The sequence below is a fragment of the Lynx canadensis genome, chromosome D2 (assembly GCF_007474595.2).
Source record: "Lynx canadensis isolate LIC74 chromosome D2, mLynCan4.pri.v2, whole genome shotgun sequence".
NCBI classification, from domain to species: domain Eukaryota; kingdom Metazoa; phylum Chordata; class Mammalia; order Carnivora; family Felidae; genus Lynx; species Lynx canadensis.
This window is the reverse complement of record NC_044313.2, coordinates 26,658,301-26,676,721: the sequence shown is the minus strand read 5'-3', so window position 1 is coordinate 26,676,721 and position 18,421 is coordinate 26,658,301. Positions and strand designations below refer to the sequence as shown.

Below are 18,421 nucleotides of genomic sequence, written 5' to 3'. Positions count from 1 at the left end.
GCATCCAACTCTTGATTTCAGCTTAGGTCATGATCCCAGAGTTGTGGGATCAAACCCCGAGTCGGGCTCCTTGCTGAATATGCAGTCTGTTTAAGATTCTCTCCCTCTCTCTCCTTCTGCCCCTCTCCCCCACTCTCTTTCTCTCTCTCTTTCTGTCTCTAACATAAAAAACATTTTTTAAGGATAAAAAAAGGATGAATTTTATTGTATGTAAATCATACATCAGTACACCTGACATAAAAAAAAAAAAAAAGATCAGCAGCAGCTACAGAAAATCAATATTGCTTGCCCAGTATTCTTCCTCCCACTTCCCCTTTCTTAAAAGAATATAGACTGCCCTTCAGGGAACCACCCCTCCACCGCCAGCACCCCATAACCGACGGAGCAGGTGATACTGACCCCATGACCCAGCTGCAGTGGGAATTCTGATGGGTCTAATGATCGTATTCCCCCCTTTTAGATACATCTTCCCCTTGGGCAGTCAGACTCCAAGCTCCTCCCCTGGGGAGGCTGGCATTCTTTGATGTCTAAAGGAAGTCTGTATACATGCAGCCCTGCAGTTGCCCACTCACTGTGACCCAGCTGTGCAGTGACATCTTTGGTTTCTTAGAAGAAACACTCTTTGCATGCAAGTTAATTTTGAAAACCACCTAGAGCATAACTTCCTTCCTAATGGGCTGCTCATGAAACAGGACAGCAGACAACTAAGAATGTCCCTGGCTTGTGTACGCTTTCTTCTACTTCCCCCCACCAATTGCAGGTCATTGCCGTCTCTGAACCTTTTATGTTTCTGTAAAAATCTGGTAGGCCGTGGGCAGGCACTAGGAGCTCCGTGTCCTTCAGGAGGAACGAGAGGTGGCAGGCAGACATACAGCCAGCAGTCCCTGTGGGTTCTTTACTGTAGACCTATGAGTTCTTGGGCAGAAGCCCTCCTCATTCACAGATGATGCTCCTCTATTTTCCTAGTGCCTGTAACACTGAAGTTTTTAAATTGCTGGGAGGATCCTTTGTTATCACTGCTTTATACTTGGTTTCCCTGTAGCTTCTGCTTATGCAAAAACCAGGAACCATGAAGGTTTGTTTCCCTATGTTTCCCTATGTCATTGTTCGGCAGCCACACTGGGATCCAACATGGGCCACTGTTTAGCCCCTGTCATAAGGGCCAAGTACTAAGAAAGAACTTGGTCCTTTGAACTAGTAGGATAAGCAGCCCGTCCTTCTCTGCATGCCAAGAACAGTTCTCCATCCTAGTCTTGGGGCTCTGCTGAGACCAGCCAACAGGACCCAGAGCACCTACTGGTCTTTGAAAGCAAGCAGGAGGTGTTGGGGGGCTGGCTCAGTGGTAGAGCACACAACTCTTGATCTCAGGGTCATAAGTTCAGGCCTCACATTGGGTGTAGAGTTTATTTAAAAATAAAAAATGAAAATTAAAAAAAAAAGGGGGGAGACCTTGGTAAGAAAGTCCAGCTTTCTCACCTGATTGCCCTGTGCACCAAGGGGAACTCTGCTGTACTCGTTTGTAGCTGTCTGGGGCCTGCTCATAGGCAGTTCATTTTAAAGCTGGTTCCTGTTCCTTTGCTCCAGGCCCTGCTACCAGCCAGCTGTGTGCCTAAAGAAGTCCTTTCTCCGGGTCCTAATTCTTTCTTTTTTTACTTGTAAAGTAAGTGGGCTGAACTAGTTGAGTCAGGAGACCTCCTCAGCTCTTTGCTTAGGTGAGTGTCCTCAGGGCAGCCAATGGAAAGGGAAAAACTCAGACTCTACCCTGAGCAAAGCAGGGCCCACATGCTCCTACCTGGAACATGGAGCTGCTCCTGCCGTCGGCCTCTCCCTGTCTCTGCTCAGAATCCCCTGCTTCGGGGTGCCTGGCTGGCTCTGTCAGTAGAGCATGCAACTCTTGATTTCAGGGTTTCAAGTTCAAGCCCCACGCTGGGTGTTAGAGATTCTTTAAAAATAAAATCTTAAATAAAAAAAAAAGAATCCTGAGCTTCACCTAAGCTGATGGTAGCGCTGGAAAGGAGGCATCAGGGCGGGGCCATCTGCTACTGGTCTCAAGAAATAAGGACCTTTCAGGGGCGCCTGGGTGGCGCAGTCGGTTAAGCGTCCGACTTCAGCCAGGTCACGATCTCGCGGTCTGTGAGTTCGAGCCCCGCGTCGGGCTCTGGGCTGATGGCTCGGAGCCTGGAGCCTGTTTCTGATTCTGTGTCTCCCTCTCTCTCTGCCCCTCCCCCGTTCATGCTCTGTCTCTCTCTGTCCCAAAAATAAATAAACGTTGAAAAAAAAAAAAATTTAAAAAAGAAAAGAAATAAGGACCTTTCCTTGTGTTTCCACACATAGCTCCCTGGCTGAGCAGCAGGCTGGTGTGATGCCTGTGGAGCTGCAGGGAGAGGGTCAGGCAGACAGCGGGGTGCAGACTCTTATTGAGGTGCTTTCACTTAGGAGCTTTATTTGGCCCACGTGGCTGTTTATAAGCAATGTTGCTAGAGCCTTCCAGATGACCTTTAATCCAACGCCCAGCATCACAGAACTATGTTTTACCAGAAATCCCAGGGATGTTTGGGTACAGCTCTTCCTTGAGGCTATTTGGAGAGTGTTTGGACTCCACAGTGCCAAGGCCTGCACAAAGGAAGGGCCTCTGGTGGGGTCTGTAGTTGGTCACTGCCCTCCAGGCCCCCATTTCAGTCTAAGACACGGAAAAGAAACTCCATCCAGAATCCTTTGCCAAACAAGTTAGTGATGCAGCTAGAGGAAGTCCTGCCCTTCTGCACTCTGGTGATGCTTCTGTGGGTGACCACACCCTCTGCTGTTAGAAGAGGAAACTGCAGGTGTGAGGTTGGAGAAGTTGGGCTGAGTCCTAGCCTCTCCCACCTGGCAGGCTTCCGCCCTGTTCTCTGTAGCAGTAACAAGGGGTTTTTCCTGGCTAACCAGGGAGGAGAGGAAGGACTGTACCTTTCCTCAGGGAAATAGTTCCTTTCTCTGCCGCATCAGCTCCATGGGCTGGCATGAGGTGGGCAGAATTAGAGCTCCGAAACAGGTGTGCAGGTCATTTTACTGGAAGGTTGAGCTACAGGAGAAGCTTCCCTTGGGATTTTCATGCTTCCTGGCTTCCCCTGATCCCTGGTTCCCCTGGAGGAGTCCAGTGGCTGGCAGAGACTGTCATGTGTTAGTAACCAGGGCAGAATAAGATCAGAGATCCTGCTCTTCCAGCACCTATCCTGTGCTCAGCACCTACAAGAATAGTTAAATACCAGAAGGGTGGTGGTGACCCTGGGCCACCGGTTCGCTGAAGGAACTCTGGCTCTTTGGTTCTTTCCAAGCAGGAGAGAGTTGACAAAGGCATCGAGACGGATGGCTCCAACCTGAGTGGCGTCAGTGCCAAATGTGCCTGGGATGACCTGAGCCGGCCCCCTGAGGATGACGAGGACAGCCGGAGCATCTGTATCGGCACGCAGCCACGGCGGCTCTCTGGCAAAGGTAGCTGCTACCACCAAGCCTTCCCGTTCCCCTTGCCCCAGGCCCAGTTTTCGGGCTCTCTAGGACGAGTCTCTAACAACAGCAGCCCATTCAATAGTTCCCTTCCTGGCAGGATCTAAACAGCAAGTGAACCCTTCCAAAGGGTGGCATGAGGAGAGCTTTATTGGGCCATTGCTCCTGTGTTTCCTGTGTGTATTTCAGATGCACCATGAGCAGTGACCATTGTGTTTTAGATTTGCCCCTTGCAATCTGAGGTCATGGAGGTGAGTGGAAGCCACAGAACAGTTACAGGAAAAGGCCATAGTCCACCCAAGTGCAAAAGAACAAGCATTGGCCACCCACAGAATTGACACAGGGCCCAGCTCTGGCTTGAAAGCCATGCCAGACCCAAGAATCACTATGGCCTCAGGCCCTCCCAGGCCTTAGATGAGAGAGGCCTGAGTGTGAGGCCAGCCCACTAACTTCCCTGCCTCACTGTCCTGCAGATATAGTGTAAGTGGCTGTGTGCCGGGCACCCTGTACCCACTGCCTTCTGAGCAGGGCCTTGGGGAAGGAGGATATGGCTCTCCTGTTAGAAGCTCACCAAGGTGGTCTTGGCAGTAGAAACAGCTGTGGTTCTTAGCAAAGGGCATCCCTACCAAACTGCAAAAGGAAAGCAGGCCTTTACATATACATGTGTTCACAGCTTTTTCTACTTTCTTTCTCGAATTCCTCCACCTTTTCTTATTGTTTGAAGAGTAAGATACCCACAGTCCTGAATAAAATACCTACACATGTGATAGCACAAAAGCACTTCTCTTTCCATAAAGGATAAACTTAAACCCCTGGTGCAAATATCTGACTCCCTTTTGCCTTCTTGCTTGTTCTGTTGGTGTGCTAAACCCATCAGAAGTTCCGAGAGAAAGTCAGCAGTTATTAAAATCATTCAGTTGCTTTTGACGAAAGAGGTAGTATAAGGAGGGATTCATAGTCTTGTCCATAATTTCAATTAGCCAATTTCATGATTGGCTAATTTTTAAAAATTATACAAGTACCTGCATCACTGTAACAAGGCAGACAGTTAGAAAAGTTAGTATTATTACCTCTGTAGTCCACTTTAAGCCCATCCTTGGAGCACTCAGCATTAATTTGCTTTTTTGGATGTGTTTGCAGTTTGCAGAGGTAAGTCTTAGACCAAAATCTCTGTAGGGGACCAGAATAGTGAGCTTCATCCCAAAGATCAGCAAAGCACCTTGCAAAGAAATAATCCCACCAAGAAATTCCTCTCTCACCCCCTGGCCCTTGGCAGACCCATGGAGAGACAAGGTTCCTGGGCCAAGGTAGGGAGGTGACTTCATCATCCCACTGACCTGGCCCAAGGAGAAGGGTGGCAGGGCCAGATACCATATGACCAACCAGAACCCAGAAACTATATAAGAGTTCATTCATGGCAAGACACTTGCAGCCCTTAGTGGCACCCATTACAGTGGGAAGCATCCCTAAGTGATCTTGGGCACTGGCAAAGACCTTGTTAGTCACTGTCTGGGGCTATGTTAAGGGTAAACCTAGGGCTTGTGGCCCAGGAAGGGGAAGGACAGTGAAAAGCCCTGTCTTGGAAGGTGCCCTTCTGAAGTCTGAAGGTCACCCCCTGTTGTCTTCTACAAGAATGGCACTCTTCAGACCAGAAGTTTCTTGAGAGCATGGTGCCTCATCTACCCTGTGTGCTCGTACTGCTCTCACTCAGCTCTAGGGTGGGCTCATGGGCTTCACAGGGCCTTTCCCCAGCATGTCTGCAGAGCCAGGTTCTGAGTGGGATGTTAGGAGCCCATGAGGCAGCTTAGTGGTGTTGTTGCAGACACGGAGCAGATCCGGGAGACCTTGAGGAGAGGACTTGAGATCAACAGCAAACCTGTCCTTCCGCCAATCAACCCTCAGCGGCAGAACGGCTTCACCCACGACCGGGCCCCGTAAGTTCCTTGCCCACAGAGGGGGCTAGTACAGCTTCCTGAAAGCAGTGTTCCAGGGCTGGTACAAGTGGGGGGAAGTTTTGTTCTGAAGGGTCTGTCCCTGGGGCTTGCATGAGAGAGAACAATGCCCATAGCCCTTGTTGGATGGGCCCAGGGTCTCTGGGGCACACAGATCTGTGGGTCATAAAAGGGCCTCAGAGGGAACCTAGCGGACCAGAAATATAAACATCAGTAAATATTTACATGGGCTGTGTGAGCAGACGGGAGGCCAAGTTGGGGCAAAATCCCAGCCTTGTGGGAGCCCATTGTGCTGAGCACGACTCCCCTCCTTATCTCGGCCTCGGCCAGAGTTGCCCTTCCTTCCTTCCTGGAGCCTGGTCTCCGGCTGATAGCTGCAGCCCCAGGGGCCTCCCTGTCTGGCCAGCCCCATAGTGGATGCCTGCTGCTGAGGCCCTTTTTCCTGCCTCCCTTCCATGAGGCCCAGGGAAGGGAAGGGAAGTCCTTTGCAGGCCTCTGCTGCCTGTCGTGGGGCCCCAATAGCCCTTGGGAGAGACTGTGGCCACCCCTACAGGTCAGATCCTCTTCCTGCTGACCTCTCTTCCTCTGATAGGTGATAAGTGGTAGGCAGGGCTGGAGCTGGGCACCCCCTTCTGCCCTTTGAATCAGGGAAGCTGTAGGGAATAGATGCTGGCAAGGGCTGCCTGGGAGCTGGCAGCCCAGAGCAGAAACCTTGCCTGCCAGGGAGGAAGTTGCTGCACCCTGGGCTAAAAGGGAAGCACAGAACTCCTGCAAGACCAGGGTGATCTATCCTTCTTCTGAGAAGTCTTTATTACATGCTTGCTGTGTGGCAAGCTCAGGGCCCAGAGGGCCACCTAGGATATAGGCTCTTCCTTTGGGGGTGCGTGAACTGAAGTTGGTGTGAGTCTGGGTGTAGATGCAGTTAGTTAGAAATAGCTACCTCTTTGAATTCTAGCTCCATCTGCTCATCCATGATCCCCAGAAGTGGTAGTGATCTACTAGTCTACAGAAAAGACAAGTCAGCATGATCTGGAATAGTCAGGGAGGGCTTCTTGGAGGAGGAAGAACATGAGACGGACCCTGAAGGTGCCCTAGAACTTTCAAGCAGGAGAAGGAGCTGACATGGATGGAACAGGGGAGGCCTGGCTGGTTAAAGTCAAAGCTTCAACCTGGGAGCAGATTGTGGAGGAGGGAGGGCTGGTTACTCTGGCTGCCCAAGATGGCTCACCTGGTGAATCTGCCTTCCAGAAGCCAGGCGGGTTGAACTTTTTGGCAAGAGCCTGGAGAAGCCTCCACTGCCACCTCCGAGCAGCTTTCAACTCCAGCCAGTGGGTTTCTCCAGCCATCTGCTTTGAAGTAGCTGGCGTGAGGCACCATGATCTTCCCCTGGCAGCAGCAGATGGCCAGGCTGAGGCGTGGGGCATCTGGAAGCTCTCCACCTACGAGTCTGGACCCTGTCCCAGGGCCACGCTCCTTCCCATGCCCTGAGCTTGGCTTCTCCTTCTAGGCCCCGTTGGCACTGGCGGGGAGGCCGGGAGGTACTTGAAGGCTTAAAGGCTTAAGCATATTGCCTATAACTTGTAGACTGTCTCAGTTCAGATGGCCTTGTCAACTCTGGAAGGTCCAGGTTTCTGGGAAGAAGGGCAGGGGCTCCTGCAGAGACACACCCCACTTGCCCCTCTTATATTTGTACAACAGGCTTGAAATCTCGCTCCCCGTCCTGGGCATATGTCCAGCTGCTGCACTTCTACACGTTGTGGGGACCCAAGGATTCAGGGTTCCCGGATGCATACATACAGCCCAGACTCAGCCCACCCCTGACTGGGCAGAGGGGCATTGGATCTGGTCCAAGGGCTATCTGTAGATGGGTGGAAATAGATCAGGGGTGCTGGCCCTTTGGGGTCATTTCCCTTCCCTGCAGCTCAAGTGCCCAGTCAGGTCTCCAAAGTGCTGGAATCTGCAGCCTGGAGGGAATCAGAACGTCTCTTCTGAGGGTCTCGGTACTAGTTACCAATTTGTTAGCAATTGGTTGAGAAATGGTTCTTCCTGCTTTGCCAAGAACCTTTTCCAACACACTCTTCAAGTGTCTCGAGGCTCTAGCTCACTGTTATCTCACGATCGATGATGATGGACTCAGTTTAGATCAGCAAGCACGATTGTAATATCTATGCTGCCCACTCTGGGACCTGACCCCGTTTCAGATAAACCACATGGATGCGACTGAGAAAGCCGGCCCAAAATGTGCTGGCACTAGTGTTTGCTCCTCTCCCTGTGGGGGAACAACCAGCGTGGGCCTTATTGTGTGTGCATGTCTGATTTTCCTTTAGTCAGGCTTTCTAGGCCGGGGCGCGCTGGTTCCACATGGGTCTGGGTATGGTCTGAGAAGGCTACGGTTCAGAAGAGCCGATGGAGCCTGGGCATTAGTGTGAACTCTGGCCCACTTGAGGGGGGCGTCGAGCCCTTGCTCTTTTCACACCCCAAAAGCAGCTGACGTCTCCATAGTGACTACTGTGTGCCAAGTAATGTTCCAAGTGCTTTATGCCACATGAGCTTAATTTATTCTGAGTCACTTTGTGAAGTAGATAATCTTATTATCCCCCTTTTATAGGTGAGGAAACTGAGGTACAAAGAGGCTAGTAAGTAACTTGTCCAAGGTTAGAAAAGGGTGGAGCTTAGGGCAGTCTTCCCTACTTGTGACCTTCCTTACCCCATTCTCAGGGACCGCATGAGGGACACACAAGGCTGAGGTACTAGTGACCCTCATTGGGCGACCTCATCTAACTAGTTGGAGCAGGACTAGGAACCTCTCACATGACACTGAGGACAAGACTAAGTCCCATGTTAGAAGCTTACTATGCTTATTTAACTCTAGGGAGGACATGTGGTCAGTTCGATGCTTCCAAATCCCAGAGATAACGAGCTGTATCATATTTGGCTCGTTTATACCAGAATTACTTTTTGACACAAAGCCTAGTTTTCTTTATGTTCAGAAGCAAAACCAACCCTATCTCTCTGTCCCCTCTACCACCTCAGGGCTAGGGGATTTCTTTCTTCCTTTCTTTCTTTTGACCTTACTTCCTGCTTCCCAGAAAGGCAGGCCCCTCTGGGTAACCTGCTCCTCTCCCACTTGCGCTTGCCAGCCCTCCTCCCACCGCCTTCCTGGAAGGAGAGTCCTTGGCCCCTTTTGGGGCTTCTTTCAGGGTTTCACAACCCTTGCATTCCAGCCGTGAAATTTGTATCTGGCTTTTCCCAAGATGATCAGTTGAGAAAAGCCTCCTTCGGCTCACTGGCGCCTCCCTTCCCACTGCCCTCCCCGGGTGAGTTTGGGAAGCATGGGAAGCAACTCCTTTTGGCCACTGAGAGCCTGGCTTAAGGACTGTGCCTGCCGGCAGTGGTAGGAACCTGAGGGGGAAAAGAGGCCCCGGGCTTCTTCTCTGTCTGAGGTTGCCTAGACTGTTCTGTGGAGTTTGGACTTTGCTCCCTAGCCTCTCGCAGGGACTCAGAGGATGTGTGTGGTCAGGTGCACTGGGTGGGGAGCTTTGCATTTTCATAAACTTCTCTGATGCTGGGAACCTGCAGCAGTGTTCCAGGACCTCCCCCTCTCTCTGCCAGGGTCTCACTTGACTGAGGTTGGAGGACCTTTACAAAGCTCTCTGGGTCGCATACCCTCCCACAGAAGGGCAGGGCTCATGCATGTGTGTACATATGTGTTGGCAGGGGAAGGTTCCTGACTGTGAGAAAACCACTTTGTAGTTGAGGCATCTTTAAAAAGCAAACTAACCATCATTTCTGAGCCAAGTTTCTCAGTCTTCTGGGATCATGCCAGCGGCTTTTAAGGCTTTTTTTTTTTTTTTCATTTTTGCTTTTTTGCCTTAATTTCCTGAAGAATTAAGGTTTTTAGCATGAATTCTCTGGTTGTGACAGTCTCCACTGCACAACCCCCCAACACACACACGCGTGCACATATATTTCTCCCCACTTTTATGAGTGTCTCTGCTCCCATCTGTTTGCCTTTTGGACGGAGTGACTTTGCTGCCTCTGTTCCCATCTTGAATAGCTTATAACCTGGCCAGGGAGTCATCCTTTAGAGAAACTTGTGTTTTGTTTTGCTCACCCTATGAGGTCTGTGATGATTCACTAGGAGAAGAAAATATCTAGTTTGCATCTAGTGAATTGGGTGAAGGAAGGTGAGTTTCGGTCCGGGAAAACAGCTGGGCCATCGGGCGCAGGGCTCACGTGCAGGGCAGTTGTGGGTGACCCTGCTCAAAGGATCCATCACATCAGTGCAGCGGCCAGCCGAGAGCCTGAGTCTGTCATGTTGGCTTCCCTCACCACTCCCACGCTGGGGAAGTACGGTTGTTTTCACTGGAGAGAAAACCCAGAAAGAAACAGCCCTGCTCACAGGGCCCCAGCCAGGCTCTGCAGGGCTGATGGGAGGAAGGGCCCAGGCCTCTGTGATCCACGCATGTTGTGCTAAGTGCCTGCCTTTGTGTGCCTTTCTCAGAGACAAACATTTGAGAGGACAGAACAAGGGGCCCCACAGCAAATCCGGCCCAGGCCGATTGGTGTTTGAACTCCTTGCTCTGCTCCACCATCCCAGAGACATGGAGCCGTGGCCTCAGAGTTCATGGCCAGCGTGTTGAATCCTCAGTCTACACTGCATCCCCCTTCTTCAAGTTGCACAATCAGGAGTATTTTTATCGCCCATCTTTGATCCTCAGTGTCACCCAACACTTCAGCAGTGAGTCACTTCTCCAGGGAAGGGAAAAGGAAGGCTCGAAGGTGAGAGCTGGAGAGAGGAAATGACTCAGTGTCTCAGAAAACAGAAAGCCAGGCGTTCTGGTGAGAGTGGGCTCACTCAGGAAAGCAGGCATCCTCATCTCCCACTCAAGTTGGGGGGCTGGGCAAGGGGGCGGGGGTCCCTGGTGCCCAGAGGAGTTAATGGTTGCTGAAGGAATCCCCTCACCATCATGGCAATTTTGTTCACTCACTCTTCTTTAGTCACACCCTGCCCCGCTGTTCCATCGTCACGTCCTGCCCTTGGGGTATTCACGGTGAAAATACGGTTCTTTATCATTTGGCTACTGGTGTTTACCAGGTGATACAGCCTTGGGCTTAGTAGTAGCTGTGGAGGTGAGCTAGTGCCTTTACCCCGACCCCACATCTATACCCTGTCCCAATCCTGCCCTGAAGGGGGACCTTCAGCTGGTTTTTTCTCTGGAAAGTTCAGAGCTTTCGTCAGCAGCCTGAAAGCAAAAGGAATAATCTCCCAGGCTAGAGGCGGAAGCCAGAGGTTGGGCTGGGCTCCGCATGCCAAACCCGCTTCACTATTGAATAGTTGCCAACTCTGATGCCCTGGTTCCCACTCCCGGGCATCTCCAAGGGGGAGGCCCCGAGTCGTGTGGCCAGTGCAGATGTCACCACTGTCACGGGACTGGGATGGTGGCTAAAGGGAGCCTCAGAGGTTCAGCTGCTCTCCTTTCAATGCCTGCTGCCATTGATAGAATATGACCAATAAGTACCCTTAGGCTTAAATGGAAAAGTTAAGACTTTTTGATCTGAAGAGACCTGGGTGGAGAGGAAATATGGATACAGTTCTGTCGGTCTGTAACGTGTGGGTAGGGTGAACAGAGCATGTGCCATAAACTATACAGTCCTAGAAATCAGGAATCTCTCTTGACACTGGAAGCAGAGAGTGTTTTAGGATATGTAAAAAGTCACCTTATGTAGTGGGAAGCATAAATATAGAATGTGTTACATAGACAGGTGGTAAAGAAATAAATGGAAAGATTTAGATCAATTCCTGAATTACCGAGGTGTGCATCTAAGCTGTCCCATACACCACCCCTCACTGTTCCCACTACAGGAAGCATCCTGGACAGGTTCTTGTGGCTGTGCAGGCAGTTTTTATCGAGCACAGCCGTGTGCCAGGCCCCGTGTTGTGGGCTGCTGTTGTCCCCGTTTGTACAAATTACAACACGGAGGCTTAGACAGATTTTATAACTTATCTAGGGTCAGTAAGCTGGGAATAATTGTCAGACCCAAGATTTGAACCTTGGATTGTTTGAGCCAGGCCTCTTCACCACTTGGGTGCTGCCTTTAAATGAGGATAAAGTGGAGGGGGTTCCTGCCAATCATAGGAAAAAGTAACTGGAAAGTAGGCCTTGGAAGTTTATACACCACTGTACAGAGTAAAGCTGGTATTTTAGTTTGCCTCGAAACCCATGAGGGTAGCAGGTCAGCGGGCACTCTTTGAGAAAAGCACGCCAAAAAATACAGTGAACTCTGTTCACTATTCCAGCAGAATGAGTGAGGCATACAAGTGGGGTACAGGAAATGGGGTCCAGCATGGGAAAGAAGCAAGGGGAATCACCAGGGTGACGGTGAGAACAGCTGTGCAGCAAGAATGGAAGGCAGCCAGTTTGGAAGGACCTCTGGAGGAAGGTCTTTGAAAAGATAAAATTTAGGGGCACCTGGGTAGCTCAGTCAGTTGAGTGTCCGACTCTTGATTTTAGCTCAGGTAATGATACCACGGGTCATGAGATTGAGCCCTGCATCGGGCTGAGCGTGGAGTCTGCTGAAGATTCTCTCTGTCTCCCTCTGTCCCTCCTCCCTGCTCGCTCACTCTCTCTCTCTCTCTCAAATAAAATTTAATAAAAGAGATAAAATTGATAAATACTTGATGTATATGAGTGTCTTGGGGAAATCTCTAGACCATTGGTAGTTTAGGATTTAATTAGTAATAAACACAGTAGAAAACCAAGATTGTTGTTAAAACCAAGGAAAATAGAAAACTGCACCAGGGAAGTATACTTTACTAAGAGTAGACATCATAGTTGTAACAGGCTCAGATGTAAACAGCCTTGGTTTCATATAATAATGTAGACACTTTATACTGATCCAAACCAACTTACGATACAGTTCTCTTGGGAAGGTGGGAGGGCTGGAGTAGGGGACAGAAGAGAGCTAAAAGCTCATATTCCTTAGTAGGAAGTCAATAGGTAAAACCTGAGAGGGGAATATCGGTAGAAAGAAGTAAAGTAGAAAGAAATAAAGTATATCAGAAATAACGAGGAAAACATCAAAAGAGTCAGCCTACAGAGAGGATTGTGGTTGTCTCCGAGGAGTGGGATGGGAAGACTGCTGCCTGTTGGAATGAACCTGCCAGGACTCTGTGACTCTTTAAACTTTAAAAAGAATCATAAATAAAAGTCCAAGAAGTGATATTGTAGGAGCTGTTACAGCTCACCCCGTCCAGCGAAAGGAAAGGATAACCTGTTCTCACTGAAAATCACAGAATTGGCACCAAGGCAGCCCTGGACATGTAGAGGCACTTCAGCTGCCCCAGCACCGGGCTGAGAGCTGAAGGTTAGCAGCCGGTAACTGCCCGACAGGTCTCCTGAGAGCAACTATCTTGGCATAAAGGGAACAGTGAGGGGCACTCGGCTGTGCACCTGATGCTGACCAGCAGTGGAGACGGATGGAGTGGAAGTGATAGGGCGCTGGAAGAGAGCATCTGGGCAGAGCGAGATCAGGAAGGAAAACCCTGTGCCCTGTCAGAGCAGTGCCAGGCCCGTCGTCCCCAGATGGAGGGTCCTCACAGCCTTTTAGGGGGTTTTGTTGGGTGTTAAGTAAAAGGGGGTTCCATGACTAAGGTTGGAAGATGCTGGCTTACATAAAATGAAACTGGCTGGTTTGCCCTCTGCAGTCCTCCTCAGAGTCTTCAAAATGCCAACATTTTAGGTCTCTAACCTGAGACCCAGTGTGTTGCATCCGGCTCTTGCCCCATCTGCTTTTCCAGGAGCTTCCCTGAAACTAAGATGCCATCAAATACCCTTTGGGAAGCCCTGCCTTGGCTTCTAGGAAGTAGGTTGTTGTTGTTTTTTTTTTTTAAGAGTTCAGGGAAAAAAATAGATGTGTCCTTGTGGCCTTGAAAGCCCAGAACGAAAGCCCACTCAAAGGGATGGGAAGTTCTTAAGGAGAAATACTGTGGTTGTTATAGTTGGCGTCAGGAAGACCTGGGGATTTTGTCTCAGCCCATTATTCATTCACTGTGTGACCTTGGGCTAGTTATTTAAGTCTCTGAGTTTCAGTTTCTTCATCTGTAAAATGGGGAAAAGGATACCTCTTGACAGAGTTGCCATGAAAATGAAAGGAAGCAAAGTATATAAAGGGTCTTCGCGGGGATGTGGCACCACGGTCTGCACTCAGTAAAGGGCCCCTCTTATTAGCATTGTGACTAGTCCCCTGGAAACTAAAAGGAGGTGTAATACCTCCAGGGACCAGTACAGGTATGTAGAGAATCTTACTTAACTCAGATTTCTTGAAGAATTTGAACAAAATCTAGAAGGAGAAGTATGTTATACCAGCACAGACTATTAAGGAACGGGGTCAAAATAGGCTGAAACGCAAGAAGAACTGAGTCTTGCAACACAGTGCTGTGACCAGCAAAAAGGACTTTATTTTCTGTACTTCTGTTTGGAGCAACAAGAAGAAAACCTAAGCCCCATCGTTTGGACACAGTAACACAGAGAGAAAGCAAGATTTACTCCAGTTCTGTTATGCTTCCATCTCAAGAAAAAAAAAAAAAAATGGTTATCAGAGTAGAGTCACACAGGCATTGATGAGAAGATGGAAAGCCACGATTTCACACTGCCTGGTCCACATGCATTGTGCCCCAGAACACCAGGCGAGTTGGCAGATGGGATTTATGAAGCTGGTGTCCCCAACCTTTGAGGGAATAAGAAAGAGGTGTTGGCAGACTGAAAGCACTCAAAAGTTTCAAAATGCAAAAAGCATCTTGCACTCTCCAAACTAGTGAGCTTAGTGTCAGCCATCAGGGAAAATTCTGGACTAGATTATAAGGCAAACAGGCTGTGAATACTCTTTAAGAGGCACAGTGAACCCTGAGAGTTGGCATGGATTCACGAAGAATCAGAATCAGGCCTGCTGGACCATCCTCATCTATTTTTAGAAATAGTTATGGGGAGGGCCGGGGCGGGGAGGGGGGCACCCAGCTGACTCAGTTGGAGAAGCTTGAGACTCTTGATCTCAGGGTCATGAGTTTGAGCCCTACATTGGATGTAGAGATTACTTAAATGAATAAACAAATAAAAACTTTTTTTTAAATTCACCTTAAAAAAATAGTTACCTATTTCTACCTGATAGACAAAGGAAGTGCTATAGATCTATAGGTGGGGTTTAGCAAGACATTTTCAGAATGTCTTCTGACATCATTGTTGGCACTTCAGAGCAATGTCCACAGAGCATCCAGGAGGGTGAAGGACTTGGTGATGGGACGGTTGGGCAAATTTATAATTGGTTGGATGAGCCTACCCAGAGAGTAATGATGTCAGTCTGTCAGCCTGTCTGCCTGACCCTGTCCTGTTCACTGTTTAATCAAAGCCTGGGATGAGAACATTGATGGTAAGTTTATCAGTTTTGTCAGTGACTTGAAGTCAGGAGGGAATGGCAGTATGATGGATGCCAGAGTCAGGTTTCAGAAATACCTGGACTGCTTGAAACAGTAGCCAGATAATGCAGAGTCTGTCTCTCAGCTCCAACTAATCCACAGTACATACAAGAGGGGGGAGAGGAGGTCTAAGCGCAGACCATGGGAGAGAGCCTGAGGGAGATGTTGACAGAGGGTGTGCTGTAAGAGTTGGTAATATGACGAAGTTATAAAGAATAGACAATTTGATGACAGTTTTAATAGAAATAAAATTTCCCAAACAAGAAAGCTCATAGTCTCTCTTTGATCTGCCCTGGTTAGACCACATGCTATATTTATTTCCACACACGACACTTCACTTCTGGACATGACACTCTGGCTTTGACATGCTAGAGTAAACGCAAGGGAAAGTGACGTGGATAGCTGGAAGATTTCAGAGCCATGTCTTAAGATTATAGTTGAAAGTCAGAGCCACAGATACTGGAAAAGAGAAACTGATGATGGCCTGTGGGAGCAGCTTCAGGGATTTGAAAGGCTATCATGGGAGGAGAGATTAAATTACTTCTGGGTAGTTTGAGGTCCAGCAGATGAGAATTGCAGGAAGACCATTGTGCTTTGTAGAAGGAAGACGGCCCTGCCGGTACCTCCCTTAGCAGAACAAAGGCCTCAAGGGTTTTTGTTGGCCTCTCAGAGGACCAGCAGTTGACCAGGGCCCACCGTGACTGCTCAGGGAGTCAGGAGCCCCTCAAACCCCATCTCAAAAGTCCCGTCTCCCAAGCTGAGGGCAAGGACCTTTGTTCAGAAGTAAAGACTGATTTGGCAGTTGGTAAAGGCAAATAAGTCCCTATTAAGCTATCAGCATTCTTGCAGGAAGAGCAGACAGACTTCTAGAGGCAGCCCCCTGATCCAGCCCAGATATATTTTGAGCCCCTGCTACATCTCAGGCACCGTTAGATGCTTCATGCTGGTCATCTTGTTCAATCCCCATAACAAAAGCATATTATTATTTATCCCCATCAAGAGGATACTGGCGCTTAGAGAGAGGGTTCATTATCTGCCTAAGGTCATGAGAGAGTCGAACCCAGCACTTACACGTTAGCCACTCTGCCACCTGAAGCAGTCCTTCACCCCCGGCCCCATACCCCTAGCAGTCCCCAGTGGGTGTAGGGCGTGCTTCCCTGGGAGCCCTTCTCCCTTCCAGCCCCCTGGAGCTCTGCCTTCTCTTCCACAGGGAGCTCAGGGCAAAAACAGCCCAGCTGAAAAATTAGGCCATGCTGGCGAGCACAGTACTTATTTTTTTATGACTAAGATTAAGCTGACAACCATGCAAAACATTGCAAACCTGTGTCGGCTGCAGATTTAATACCTCACCCAGCCACACAAATAATTCATGCTTCTGCATCGATGTCCAGAAAAAACAAATCAGCAAAAAGCTGGGCTCCTGCGTGTGTGTGTGTGCGTGCGTGTGTGTGTGTGTGTGTGTGTGTGTGTGTGTGTAGCAGCCGCGTTTCCATTGAAGCAGCATGCCGGAAATACCCAAGCCCCAGGATTGCAGATCTAGCATTTTGCAATTTTTTTTTTTCTCTTAAAAGATTAAAGTACGTTTTCAAATGATTGAAGGTTGGTGGGAGGTGTAAATGTGGGCACTTGTCACATTAATTCTTCAGATGATTAAGTTCTTTTCCATTTCTTTAAAGCTGTTTGCAGTTGGGTTTGATGTCCTCGTTCCGGGTGAGTGTGTTGTAGCAGTTACCAAGGTGACTTTAGCTGACTTTCAACAATTTATTTTTCCCTCCAGCGTGAGATGTCTCTAGCCCTGTGTGCTGTTGATTCTTCTCTCTCAGCCCTCCACCTCCCACCCCTACCCCAGTTGCTGTTCATCAGCATTTTGCCCATGCCAGAGAGGCGGGGATCCTCTAGTGGGCCCCGTAGGCTCAGAGGCCCCGCCTGGCAGCCAGGCTTCAGCTCCTTTTGGGCACACGGTGGTATGTCTCTGGGCCCGTTGTCAGAGATGGCACAGGGAAGCGATTGTAAGAATGACACCCTGCCTCTTCCCCTTAAACTCACTCTGACCTCAGGCTCGTCACCTCACCTCTCTGAGCCTCCATTTTCCTCATCTGTGAAAGAAGGGTTAACCACAGCCTATACAGGGGGTGCTTGCTGTGAGGACTCAGGAGTGAGTCTCTGGCCTCCTCGCTCTGGGGCAGAATAGGGCTGCTGTCTTCTGAGTTCTGCTCTTGTCTGGGCCCTGAGGGCACCCACTGCGATGTGGTGTTTGGTGGTAAGGGAAGGAGATCTAGCAAGAGGTCCTAGGCTCCCACACTGGCCTGCCACGGACCATCTCTGTGGCCTTGGACTTGTTTCCAGCTCTCTTTTGTAAAGGAAAGAAGTAGATTAAACCACCTCAGAGTTTCCTGCCAGTCTTGAACTTCCATGACCCGCTTGGCCGTACGTAGCATTTGTCTCCTTCACGGGTCTTGTGAAAGGGTTTGTCAAAAGAGAAGCTAGGGCAAAGGGCAGTTTCAGAATTCACTTTGGCAAACCAGAGGAAGGGACCACTTTGTGACAGAGCGGTTACATCTGGGGGTGGATCCACACAGCCGATGGGACTGGTCCCCGTTACCTCAAGGGCTTTCGTAAACCACTGCCTTGGCAGGACCCTGGCTGCCCCCTGTCACCCTCTATCCTTTTGCCTGCTGACCTCACACCCTCCCTCTGGGGAGGTTCTCTGCCTGTCGGGGTGCCTCACTGGCCAAAGGCCCTAGCACCTCAGTGCCCCCGGCATGTGAGGAGGTTGGGCCTGCCCCTCACTGACTGCCTGACTGTGGAGCCTGGACATCCTGGATGGCTCCTGCCCCTTGAATGATAAATAACTAGAGCTTCTTACCCAGTGTTTTGATGGACACTTGGGGAATTGTTCTGCGATTCACAGCCCAAACTAGGATCCGGCCTTTTGAATAGGATCAGTGGGTAACCCTCATTTCCGGCTGAGGCAGATTTGAGAGGCTGTCAGTGGGGGCAGCTGAATTTGAAAGAACATATCTTAGATTGCAAAGGGACCCCGTGGCCCAGTTGTGGGCAAGCTGTTGGCGGGAAGCAGGACAGGAGGGAGTGTGAGGCAGCAGTGACAGCTCACTGTGGCCAAGGCCACAGGCAGGAGGAATCTAGTACAGGGCCCCTGGGGCCTCAAAACCCAGCAGGATGGTGGCCTGGTTCTGCTGCCCAGCCAGGCCCACTGGTCTGACTCCTAAGAATCTGGTTTCCACCCCCTCACTGAGGATTGTATCATTTCCTGGTTAGATGAAGGATGTGTATGTCACTGCAGCTCCTAGCCATTAGCAGGAGCGAGCATGCTCAGAGCCTGCTGAAAGTCATAGCCTTTTCAGGGTCGGCTGGAAGGAAGTTCTTGGAGCCGCACCTTCTGGTACTCTAGCACTCCAGCTTTGGAGAACTTGGGAACTGAGACTCCAGGGTGGGGAGAAAGGGCTCCCAGATGCTCCTGCTGCTATATAGGGAAGAACAAGCCACTGCGAGG

The 18,421-nt window shown here is 49.8% G+C and overlaps 1 protein-coding gene across 3 annotated transcripts in view; it reads left to right on the top strand.

Moving 5' to 3' along the window:
• Positions 1-18,421, top strand: part of SUFU (SUFU negative regulator of hedgehog signaling) — a 117,419-nt gene that overhangs the window by 82,095 nt on the left and 16,903 nt on the right. For 2 of the 3 annotated variants that reach the window (XM_030334602.2, XM_030334604.1), the window contains exons 7-8: positions 3,315-3,471; positions 5,306-5,417. In XM_030334602.2, coding sequence (XP_030190462.1) covers positions 3,315-3,471; positions 5,306-5,417 — 269 coding nt within the window. The remainder of the gene's footprint in view (positions 1-3,314; positions 3,472-5,305; positions 5,418-18,421) is intronic. The other variant, XM_030334603.2, reaches the window with a different exon arrangement.